Genomic DNA, 13143 nt, shown 5'->3' with positions numbered 1-13143 from the left:
ATCTATCAACAATTGAATCTAAACAAACAAGAACAGAGACAGAATCATGGATACAGAGTGAGTTTTTTTTCTTTTTCTTTTTTTAATTGTATTTGTTTTCCCCATTACCATTTAGACTTCTTATATCCCCCTTCTCCCTGTAGTCACCACACTGTTGCCCATGTTCCTTAGTCCTTTGGAGAGCATTTTGATGATTGCCAGATGGAAGAGGGATTTGGGGGAAATGAGTGAAGAAGGAGGAGGATAAGGAGTACAAATTGGTAGTTACATAATAGCCATGGGGATGTGAAGTACAGTATAGGAAATGGAGTAGCCAAAGAACTTATATGCACGACCAGTGGATATGAACCAAGGTTTGGGGATTGCCTGAGGGAGTGGGGGGTGCTGGGTTGAGGGGGACAAAGGAGGAAAAACGGGAAAACTATAATAGCATAATCAATAAAACCTAATTTAAAAATTATCTGTGCTAAAACTAGATCTTTTTAAATATATTTAAATGTACAAATAAACTATTTAAAAAATTAGCATATTTCCCTACTCTTGGTGTATGATAATAGTTCAGATGGTAAAATGGCAATTTGAGTTAGAAATTATTTGCTTCTTTAGCTTACTGTTATAATTGGTATTTACAGCTGGGACATGAGAACAGAATTATTATATTTTCCTCCTCCCTTAAGCCGCACCCTATGTACATACAAATAGGCAGTTGAGTTTAGCGGTTAAGAATATGGACTTTGGATTCAGGTAAAACTTTATTCTCTTCCCACCTTTTCATTTACCAGTCTTCTTACTATGGACAATATTCAGTGTTTTAAGCTCTATTTTCCACTACTGTAAAATGGGGGTAAATAGCTACCTTACAAAGTTCTAGAAGGTTAAATAATATAATGCATTTAAATCATTTATCATAGTTGTTCATAATAACAGTTACACCTACTGTTTATTAATCATTTGCTATGTGCACCAAGCAAAATTCACATCATCTTACAACACTATGAGGGGGGTGTTTTTATTATCCTCATTTTATAAAAGAGGAAACTAAGACCCAGAGAAGATTAAGTCATAATAATAAATATAATGTATATGACCTACTTTTACCACATGACAGTAACTTTAAAAAAATTTTACTACTAAAAGAGGGAAGCTTTTTAAAATTGTTTTTTGGGCTGGCTTAAGGCTATGTTTTATCCAAAGAAGTAGATAAGAGAGAGACAATCTCTGATTTTTTCTTTTATCTTACCTATCTGTGTCCCTGCCCAACCAATTTCAGAAGGTGTCAAAATAAGACAAGTTTAGGTCATAAAATTGAGGAGAGTTAGCATAAAGGGAATTTTCTAAGAAGAAACAAGAATAAGAATAAATGTTCTTTCTTTTCTAGAAAGAGATGGCCTCCACTGGGTTTCTAAGAGGTGTCCTTGTGGCCTTATTTACACTTTTTTGGAGTGCTGGCTTCTGGTCAAGATAATTGTGGGGAATGGAAAGGACAATAGGCTAACGTCCAGGGTTTTCAATGAAGGACAACTGGGTCCTTCTTCTGAGGTACTGTATTTTCTGAGGCTTTGGCTGACTCAGAATCTATCCCAGGTAGTACCAGTTGAATGGCTTATCCAACAAGTCTGCCAGTTTTATTATGAAATCCATGTTTTCAATCATTTCTGTAGAGCTTTCAGTTGCCACTCTGACCTAGAAGTCTTATGAATGTAGGAAAGCATGGTGTTTTCAACAGCCATAATGTATTTTCTACTGTCTGCTATGTTGGAAGTGTTGTGTTCAGTTCTTGGTTTTATTTTATTGTCATGACAACTGGGGGTGGCAACTGTGGGTCATAAGACTTCATCTCCAATTATCCTAGATTTTGTATTATTCCTCAAGGAGGGTGATTAGGGGAGTGGGATGTGTGTGTGTATGCATTTCAAAGTCTTGAGGAACAGTTCACAAATCTAGAATTCTTTGAGTGAGAAAAGAATAATCAGGACACTAGGATAGCTGTCCTGATTTAAAAAATTCATAGGACTTTAGAAGGTGGTTTAAGTATTTCCAGAGGGTAGAACTAGTACTAGTGGGTGGAAGTTATATTAGAGCAGATATTCCTTATGCAGTCCCAGGAAGAACTTTTCACCATTAGGAAGTGTCCAAATGGGGAGTATGTTCCAATATGAGATAGTGAGCTTCTTAGTATCAGATGTGCCTGGGATATTTCATGGAGATTCATGTGCTTGGTAGAATATTGGAGTTAATGAGTTCTGAAGTCTTTGTAAAAAAGGATAGAACACTATAGAAAGCTGTAGTTTGTCTGGTAATCATTCCCAGTCTTCTTCCTCCAGTCCTCAACAGTGAGTGCCTAGAAAATAACAGTTCTATTTTATGGGACTATCTTTCTTCCCATCAGTCATACTGAGTGCTGATGTATTGTTGTGGCTCACCTCTTTTTTTTTTTTTTTTTGAACTAATTAAATTATTTTTGAACATTTGCAGTGAATTCTACATACTGTTAATGTCAATATTTAGCAGTTTCCCTACTGATCAACTTTGTTGTTTTCAGTTTTTCATTCTCACCAAACATGTGGTAATGCACATTTTTGTATTACTCTATGATAGCTATCTAAGGTTTTTTCTAATTCTTCTAACTAAGGAGTGGAAAATTATCAGTTGTAATTCCCTTCTCAAAGGCACAAAAGTCATTGTGGATATTGAAGAGATGAGTCCAGACATTCTGGGTAACATTTAATTGGAAACAAAATAGGAATGATTGATGTATTCTTTTATAAAACTATAGTAACTTATTGTGTTTGCAGTTTCAGACCTATAAATCTGCTTCACCACTTTACAAAGTGATTAGCTTGGACAGGACTTTTATCCTTTTTTCTTTACACCTGGAAAAATCTAGCACAGTGGTCAACATATACTGGGTCCTTTGGTCCATAAATGTGTGCAGTTACTATTGTGCCACCCAAGAGAGGCATGGAAAAGGCTGTCTTAAATGGGGTTTCCTAGATAATGGCAGAAGGAGCGCTGGCATCCCAGTCTCCCAGGGCCCTGGTTAAGGAGCTGATTCCTGGGCTAGCTCCCAGACTGCTGGCTTAGAATATCTGGGAGCCGTAGTTCCTATCACCATGCTCCCAAAATAATTTGATAACACAATTAGTTTGAGAACCACTATTTTAAGGCAACCAGAATGATTTGAAAGGGCCAGAAGAGCAACTAGTTGACAAATTACAATGGGAGAAGATTTTTCAGGGAAAGGAAAATTACTATTGATAAGACTAAGAAACTTTCTTTTGCTATTTTTCTGAAAAACTTTACATTACTACAATAACTGAAAATACAGTTTTGATACAACCTCTGATATTATTGCCCAGTTGATATACATCATTATTAAATTTATCAGTGGGAATGATTTTGTCTTCTGTTGAAAGCCAGTAATGACATACAGTATTTCTGAAATACATTCATCTATTTTCTTTTATTCCAGGCTGCTCTTTATGGATGTGGCTGCTGGGCTGAAAATACTGGAACTCATAATCCCTACTCCACAGCTGTGAGTACCTCAGGTATTTGCTGCTTTCATGACCATTTTTCATAACTTCAACCTCGTAGGTCATTGAATGATTGAAAACAATAATTTTAGGTAAGAATAAAGCATGTGCTAATAAACTGCATAGACAAGAACACTGATGCATAAAAGATCTGTGGTAGTTGAGAGCTTTTAAGAATGGTTTCACAATACAAGTATTGCAGTATAAATGCTTTCCTAACATTTCATCATACTTTTAGAGTTAACTGTAACTTAATAATATTTTTTATGAATTTTTTTCTCTAATGACTCATGATAGGGCCAAATTTAGGTTACAGATATAAAAGTAGCAAGGGATTTCAAAAACTAAGAGATATGCTCTTCAGTAAAATGTTGACATAAAACTTAAAGATATATTTCAAAATATATAGTTTATGACATCCAGTCCTCTACATGTTTAATAAAACGTACATCTTGTTTTTGTACCTGTATTATAAAAGTCACTGTCATTGAGACATGAGTGTGTGCGCATTTGCATTGGGGGGTGAATTTTAATAGGCAGGACAGTTGGTGTCTAGATCCAAGTTTTTAAATGCTGAGCCAGATGTACTTGAAGCCTTTTCTTTTAAAGTGGTGATATGCATGGCTGACAAAATAATATTGGTTTATATTGACAAAATAATACTGGTTTGCTTTTACCTATCAAGTTATAGTCTAGGCCTTTCCCCCATATCCTCAGGCTTTATTAGTAGGGAAGATTGATAGAGCTTTCTCTCCATCCTTTCCCTTGTCAGTCCAATTGCTGCCTTCTCCTGATAACTCTTGACTCTTTCTGTGATCTCTGATGAAGGTGGCTGTTTTCTTTCTGCCTGTAACATAGATTCTGGAATTTTTTTGGTTTGTCCTGCTTCTGTGACCTGTCTTTGCCTTCTTCATAGGTTCTTCCCATTGCTGACAGCCACAGATTTGGGCCTCTGCTGTCTTTCCTTCATCTCCCCGCATGTGTTTTCTTGGTGATTTGGTGTTATTGCTGTGTCCCTACGATTTCAGTAGTTATCTCTTAGGGTATTGGCCTCCATGTCTATCTGTACTCTGGGCTTTTCACTTGAGGCCCACGTGAGTCATTTCCTACTTCCTGTTGGAGATGTCCTTGTGGGTGTCATGTACACACACCAAATTTACCAGACTCTACAAAACATCTTGTTTCTTATTCCCACTCTTTGGCCATCTTTCTCCTGTACTCGCTACCTCTTTTACTGCCATCACTATCCTATTCTTTGCTCACCCTTCTCATATTTTTGCTTCTTCCCATTTCTGCTGACTTGGCCCTGTCATTTTAGGTCCATATTATCATGCCTACCTATTTTACCAGTCTCCTGACCTCAGCTCATCCCTGTATCAGTAGAAGAATAAGACTCAGCCACTGGCTATCAGGTGAAATCTAAATACATATTAATGTTGAGTATGAATCACAGTAATATAATTGGTAGACATTGTTTTTAGTTTTTTAATTTTGAAGAGATGAACATAAAATAATATTATGAGTTAATTTTTAATTTAATATTGGTAGCATATGGAAATCGTTACACATATTTAAGAATTAGCTTGTGCTATGGAAAATTGTGGTATTTGAATAAACAGGAGTCTAAAATAGATCATTATTTCATTTTTAGTTTTCAAAGATGTATCAGTTTGTATCAACTGTCAGTTTTATTATTGCCTAATATGTTGTTCAGTAAGTTGGTTTGCTGTTCTTTAAATGTTACTCTCATGTCTAGATCTTAGGAAACCTGGATTCAACTTTTTAAGCTGAGATTCTGAGAGCCTATCTTGACTGTGTCACTTTGGAAAAGAAATTCAATTTCCTTGGGATTTTCCAAGCGTGTGCACCCCCCCCCCCTTTAAAATTGGTAAAATGTGGAAGGTGGGATAAGAATACATTTACTGGATTTGATTCTATTAAGTAGAATGGAGTGGGTAGGTAAAGCTGAAATTGTAAAACTAAGGTCTTTTTCCCTTACCTTTGGATATTTCATTCTTTGCCCAACTTGCATCAATTAAAGATAGTTTCATATGACTAAAGATAAGTTTAGGTTTCTAGTTCATGACATCTTTTGTAGCTTTTCAACTTGGACGCCCACTCACCATGTTACATCCTTCCTAAATTTAAGACTAACCATCATCAGCCCACAGAACCTGAAGATACTAGAGCAGGTCTCCAGTTTCTTCCATCTATGGGACTTTGTGCAATTGCTTTCCCCTTGTTTTTCCTGGGGCTGTTGCTATGAGTTTGACAATGGTACACATGGCAGAGTTAAGTGATCAAGTCAGAAGAAAGGGGGAGCACAGAATTTTGCAGTTGTTTGGCCAAAATATAAATGATTAGTGTTTTTAGCCTGTTGTAGAAAGTCAAAAGACCTGGCCTACATTTTAGGTTTATAGTTTTTGGAAGGTGATAATTAAATGGCAGAGGGAAGATAGTTAGTTATGGTCAGGGTAGGGCTTTCCCAAGGCCAGACAGGACATGCTCATTAGCCTGGGGGATAAACTCCAGCATCTTGTTCTCATCACTGGGTAGGGAGAAATGAGTAGGGGGTGGGAAAGAGAATAGGGTGTCAGGAGCTGAACTTGCAAACTCTGACTAATGTTGTGGCATCATGGAAATTTGCCTAGATAGGGAGGGAGCAGAGTGGAAACCTGGGTCCTTTTTCAGACTTTTTAACTCATTGGCTGTGACCCTGGCAAGGGGTTATTTGTAAAATAAGAATAATATCTACCTTAATATTTTTGAGGCTTATGAGTTGACATACGAAAGGGACCTAGCACACTTTTTGGTTCTGAGTATTTGAATGTATTTTGTTGAATCTAAATCACCATCTTTTATAAGATACATCATAATTTAAAAGAAATACTAATTGATTAATTTTTTTTTTTACTGTGGTAAGAACACTTAACATGAGATCTACCTTCTTAACAAATAGTTTTTTACCATTTTAACCATTAAGAAACTAAAAGTATAGTTGTCATACAATGTTATATTAGTTTCAGGTGTACAGCATACTAATTTAACATTTATATACCCTATGAAGAGATCACCATAATAAGTCTAGTAACCATCTGTCTTTGTACAAAGTTATTATAATATTATTAACTACATTCCTTATGCTTTGTATTACATGCCCATGTCTTATTTATTTTATATCTGGAAGTTTGTACCTCTTAATACCTTTCACATTTTTCACCCATCCACCTACTCTTCCCTCTGGTAACCCTCAGTTTGTTCTCTGTGTATATGAGTCTGTTTCTGTTTGGTTTTTTTTGTTCTTTGTTTTATTCTTTAGATTTCACATATGAGTGAAATCATACAGTATTTGTCTTTCTCCATTCAGCTTATTTCACATAGCATAATACCCTCTAGGTCCATCCATGTTGTTGCAAATAACAAGATTTCACTCTTTTTTTATGGCTGAGTGATATTCCATGTTGTATTATGTACCACATCTTTCTTATCCATCTATCAATAGACACCCAGGTTACTTCCATATCTTGGCTATTATAAATAATGTTGCGATGAACACAGGGTGCATGTCTGTTTTCCAACTAGGGTTTTTGTCTTCTTTGCATAAATGCCCAGAAGTGGAATTGCTGTATTATATGATAGTCCTATTTTCAATTTTTTGAAGAATCTCTATACTGTTTTTCATAGTGGCTGCACTAATTTACAGTCCCACCAACAGTGTGTGAAGGAAACGTCCTTTTCCTTTCATGTCCTCGCCAACACTTGTTATTTGTTGTCTTTTAGTAATAGCCATTTAGACAGGTATGAGGTGATATCCTACTGTGGTTTTTATTTGTATTTCCCTGATGATTAGTGATGTTGAGTATCATGTGTCTGTTGGCCATCTGGATGTATTCTTTGGAGAAATGTCTATTTAGGTCCTCTGCCCATTTTTTAATTGGGTTGTTTTTTGATGTCGACTTGTATAAGTTCTTTATATATCTTGGTTATTAACTCCTTATTGTATATGTAATTTACAAATACAGTCATGTGCTGCGTAACATGCTGCATAACATTTCAGTCAGCGACGGACTGCGTATATAATAGTGATATGTCATATAGCCTAGGTATGTAGTAGGCTCTTTCATCTAGGTTTGTATAAATACACCTTATGAGATTTGTACAATGATGAAACCACTTAACAATGCAGTTTTCAGAGTGTACTCTTGTCATTAAGTGGTGTATGACTATATTATCTTTCATTCAATACGTTGCATTTTCATTTTGCTGATGTTTTCCTTAATTGTGCAAAACCTTTTTAGTTGATCTAGTCCTATTTGTTTATTTTTTACTTTTGTTGCCCTTGCCTTAGGAGACATATACAAAAAAATGTTGCTAAGAGAAACATCAAAGAGTTTACTGCCTGTGAGTTCTGTGGTTTCAGGTCTTACATTTAAGTTTTTAATGTATTTTGAGTTTATTTTTATATATGGTATAAAAATGATATAGTTTCATTTTTTTGCATATATCTGTCCTATTTGTCCTATGTTCATTTAGTGAAGAGACTGCCCTTTCCTTATTGTATATTCTTGCCTTCTTTGTTGTAGATTAAATGACCATATAAGTATGGGTTTATTTCTGGACTCTCTATTCTGTTCCATTGATCTATGTGTCTGTTTTTATACCAGCACCATATTGTTTTGATACTGTAACTTTGTAGTATAGTTTGAAATCAGGGTGTGCGATACCTCTAACTTTGTTTTTCTTTCTCAAGTTGCTTTGGCTATTTGGCTCTTTGGCTCTTTTGTGGTTCTAAATTTTAGGATTATAGTTCTGTGTAAAATACCATTGGTATTTTGATAGGGATTGCTTTGAATTTATAAATTGCTTTGGGTAGTATGGACATTTTATTGCTATTAATCCTTCCAAACCATGAGACAGCATATCTTTATATTTATTTGTGTTGTCTTCAGTTTCTTTCATCAATGTCTTACAGTCTTCAGATGACAGGTTTTCATCTCCTAGATTAAATTTATTTCTGGGTATTTTATTCTTTTTGATGTAGTTGTAAATGGGATTGTTTTCTTAATTTCTCTTTCTGATAGTTCATTTTTAGTGTATAGGAATACAACAGATTTCTGTATTTTAATTTTGTATCCTTCAACTTTACAGAATTCATTTATTCTAAATTTTTGTGGAGTCTTTAGGGTTTTCTATATATAATATGTCATCTGCAAATAGTGACATTTTACTTTTCCTTTCAATTTCGATAACTTCTATTTATTTTTATTGTCTGAATGCTGTGGGTAGGACTTTTTATTTTATATTTTTTAAATTTTATTGTTGTTCATGTGGTTAGGACTTTTAATACTATCTTGAACAAAAGTGGTGAGAGTGGACATTCATGTCTTGTTCCTGATCTTAGAGGAAAAGTTTTCAGCTTTTTTTTCATTGAGTATGATGTTAGCTGTGGGTTTATCATATATGGCCTTCAGGAGTTGAGGTTTATTTCCTCTATACCCATTTTGCTGCAAGGTTATCATAAATGGGTGTTGAATTTTGTCAAATGCTTTTTTAAGGGAGATCATATGATTTTTATCCTTTGTTTTGTTAATGTGGTATATAATGTTGATTGATTTGTGGGTATTCAAACCATCCTTGAATCCCTAGGATAAATCCCACTTGATCATGGTTTATGATGCTTTCAATATATTGTTGAATTCTGTTTGCTGATAGTTTGTTGAAGATAGTGCATCTATGTTCATCAGGCATATTGGCCTGTAGTTTCCTTTTCTTATTTTTTTTTATATTGTCTTTATCTGGTTTTGGTATTGGGGTAACGCTGCCCTTGTAGAATGAGTTTGTAAACATTCCTTCCTTTTTAATTTTTGGGATAGATTGAAGAGGATAGGTATTAATTCTTCTTTACATGTTTGGTAGAATTTGCCTATGAAGCCATCTGGTCCTGGACTTTTGCTTATTGGGAGTTTGTGATTACTGATTCAGTTTTGTTACTGCTAATCAGTCTGTTCAGTTTTTCAGTTTCTTCCCTACTTAGTCTTAGAAAATTCTATGTCTCTAGGAATTTATCAAATTCTTCTAGGTTGTCTAATTTGCTGTGCATAATTGTTTATAGTGTTCTCAAGATCTTTGTATTTTTGTGGTGTCAATTGTAACTTTTCTTTCATTTCTAATTTTATTTATTTGGGTCCTGTCTTTTTCTTTATGAGTCTGATTAAAGTTCTGTCATATTGTTTATTTTTTATAAAGAACAAGCTTGGTTTCATTGATCTTTTCTATTTTTATAGTCTCTGTTTTGTTTATTTCCACTCGGATTCTTATTTCCTTTCTTGTACTAACTTTGGGCTTTGATTTTTCTTTGTTTTCTAGTTCCTTTAGGTGTAAGGTTAGATATTTTGAAATGTTTGTTTTTTTCCCAAAGTAGTCCTATATCTCTATAAACTTCCCTCTTAGAACTGTTTTTGTTGTTTCTCATAGGTTTTGGAACATTGTTGTTCCATTTTCAGTTGTCTCAGGTATTTATAAACTTTCTCTTTGATTTCTTAATTGATTCATTGGTTGTTTAACCTTCACATGTTTGTGTTTTTCCAGTTTTTTCTTTCTATTTGATTTCTAATTTCATACTGTTGTGGTCAGAAAAGATGCTTGATACTATTTCCATATTCTTAAATTTATTGAGACTTGTTTTGTGGCCTAACATGTGATCTCTTGTGGAGAATGCTTCATGTCACTTAAACAGAATGTGTATTCTGCTGTTTTTGGATGGCATGTTCTATGAAGACGATCTGACCTAATGTGTCATTACATTTAGGCCACTGTTTTCTCTTTGGTTTTCTGTCTGGATGATCTATTAATTGATGTAAGTGGGGTATTAAAGTCCCCTACTAATCTTGTATTACTTTCATTTTCTTTATGTATGTTAATGTTTGTTTTATATATTTAGGTACTCCTATTTTGGCTATTTAGATATGTATAAACTTTGTGTCTTCTTCTTGGATTGATTCCTTTATCATTATGAAATGCTCTTCTTTGTTTCTTGTCATAGTCTTTGTTTTAAAGTCAATTTTGTGATACAGGTATTGCTACCCCAGCTTTTTTGTTTGTTTATTTCCATTTGCATTAAACATTTTTTCCATCACTTCACCTTTAGTCTGTGTGTGTATCTGAAGTGAGTCTCTAGTAGGCAGCATATGTATGGGTCTTATTTTTTTTATCCATCCAGCCACCCTATGCCTTTTGATTGGAGCATTTAAACCATTTACCGCATTTTTCGGACTATAAGACGCACCTAGGTTTTAGAAGAGGAAAATAGGAAAAAACATTTTGCTCCACCGCCGCCCCAGTCCCCCACCCCAAGGGAGCCAGGTATGCTACATTGGGACTATAAGACGCACCCCCATTTTCCTCCCAAATTTGGGGGGTGGGAAGTACGTCTTATAGTCTGAAAAATATGGTACTTCAAAGTAATTATTGATACATGTGTGCTTATTGCCATTTTGTTAACGGTGTTTTCTGGTTGTTTTGTAGTCCTTCTCTTACTTTCTTCCCTTGTGATTTGATGACTTTTTTAGTGTTATGTTTAGATTCTTTTCTCTTTATTTGTTTATTTGTTTGTATTTGGTATGTGGTTACCATGAGATCCATACATAACAACCTGTGTATATAGCTGTCTAATTTAAGTTGATGGTTGCTTAAGTTCAAGTGAATTCTACTAGTAGTACATTTTTACACCATTCACCCATTTTATATTTTTGATATCATATATCTTTGTGTGTGTAGTCTTTAACTAATTATTGTACAATCAGAAATTTTTACTACATTTGTCTTCTCACCTTTTTTTACTAGCTTTATCAGTGATTGATCCACTACCTTTACTATTATGTTTGCCATTACTAGTGAAATTTCTTTTACATGTTTTCTCATTTCTAGTTTTAGACTTTTCTTTTCCACTTAAAGAAATCCCTTTTACATTTTTCATAATGCCAGTTTAGTGGTGATCTCCAGCAGTTGCTTGTCTGGGAAATTATTTTTTTCAATTCTGAATGATAATACTGCTGGGTGGGGTATTCTTGGTTGGAGAATTTTCCCTTTCATAACTTTGAATATATCACATCAGTCCCTTCTGGCCTGTAAAGTTTCTGCTGAAAACTTACCTGATAGTCTTATGGGGAACAGGGTGGGGATTCCCTTGTATGAAATTGGCTTTTTCTTTCTTGCTGCTTTTAAGCATTTTCTCTTTATTTGTAATTTTTAAGTATATTTTATTGATTATGCCATTAACAGTTGTCCCATTTTTTTTGCTCCCCTTTATCCCCCTTCACTATACACCCCCCTCCCTCCAGCATTCCGCCCTTCGTTCATGCCTGTAGGTTGTACATATAAGTTCTTCGGCTTCTCCATGCTATTTTTAACCTCCCCCTCTCTATTTTGTACCTGCCATTTATGCTTCTTATTCCCTGTACCTTTTTCCCCATTCTCTCCCATCCCCCTCCCCACTGATAACCCTCCATGTGATATCCATTTCTGTGATTCTGTTCTTGTTCTAGTTATTTGCTTAGTTTGTTTTTGTGTTTTAGATTCAGTTGTTGATAGTTGTGACTTTGTTGTCATTTTACTGTTCATAGTTTTGATCTTCTTTATCTTAGATAAGTCCCTTCAACATTTCATATAATAAGGGTTTGGTGATGATGAACTCCTTTAACTTTACCTTATCTGAGGAGCGCTTTATCTGCCCTTCCATTCTGCATGATAGCTTTGCTGGATTGAGTCATCTTGGATGTAGGTCCTTGCCTTTTATGACTTTGAGTACTTCTTTCCTGCCGCTTCTTGCCTCTAAGGTGTCTTTTGAGAAATGAACTGATAGTCTTATGGGAGCTCCTTTGTAGGTAACTGTGTCCTTTTCTCTTGCTTTTAAGATTCTCTCCTTATCTTTAATCTTGAGTAATTTAATTATAATGTGCTTGGCGTGTTCCTCCGTGGATTCAACTTCTTTGGGACTCTCTGAGCTTCCTGGACTTGCATGTCTATTTCCTTCACCAGATTGGGGAAGTTTTCTTCATTACCTTTTCAAATAAGTTTTCCATTTCTTGCTCTTCCTCTCCTTCTGCCACCCCTATGTTTGGGATTTGGAACATTTAAAGTTGTCCCAGAGGTTCCTAAGCCTCTCCTCATTTTTCTGAATTCTTGTTTCTTCATTCTGCTCTGGTTGAATGTTTCTTTCTTCCTTCTGCTCCAAACTGTTGATTCAAGTCCTGGTTTCCTTTCCTTCACTATTGGTTCCCTGTACATTTTCCTTTATTTCACTTTTCATAGCCTTCATTTTTTCCTCTATTTTACAACCATACTCAGCCATTTCTGTGAGTATCCTGATTACCAGTGATTTGAAGTCTGCATCTAATAGTCTGGCTATCTCTTCTTCATCACTTAGTTGTATTTTTTCTGGAGCTTAGATCTGTTCTTTTATTTGGGCCTTTTTTTTTTTTTTTTTTTTTGTCTTGGTGTGCCTGTTAAGTAGTAAGGGGCGGAGCCTTAGGTATTTGCCAGGGATGGGCAACCCATGTAGCTGCTTTGTGGCAATGTATGTGGGGTAGGAGTCTGAGAGGGAACAGTG

The 13143-nt window shown here is 35.1% G+C and overlaps 1 protein-coding gene across 5 annotated transcripts in view; it reads left to right on the top strand.

The window, feature by feature from the left end:
* Positions 1 to 13143, top strand: part of TASP1 (taspase 1) — a 288218-nt gene that overhangs the window by 140126 nt on the left and 134949 nt on the right. For 3 of the 5 annotated variants that reach the window (XM_045194732.3, XM_024559220.4, XM_024559219.4), the window contains one exon: positions 3473 to 3551. In XM_045194732.3, coding sequence (XP_045050667.1) covers positions 3473 to 3551 — 79 coding nt within the window. The remainder of the gene's footprint in view (positions 1 to 3472; positions 3552 to 13143) is intronic. The other 2 variants (XR_006655296.3, XM_045194733.3) reach the window with 1 other exon arrangement.

This window comes from Desmodus rotundus, chromosome 6 (genome assembly GCF_022682495.2).
Source record: "Desmodus rotundus isolate HL8 chromosome 6, HLdesRot8A.1, whole genome shotgun sequence".
Lineage (NCBI taxonomy): Eukaryota > Metazoa > Chordata > Mammalia > Chiroptera > Phyllostomidae > Desmodus > Desmodus rotundus.
Note: the sequence above shows the minus strand (reverse complement) of the source record. Positions and strands in the feature narration are given on the sequence as shown.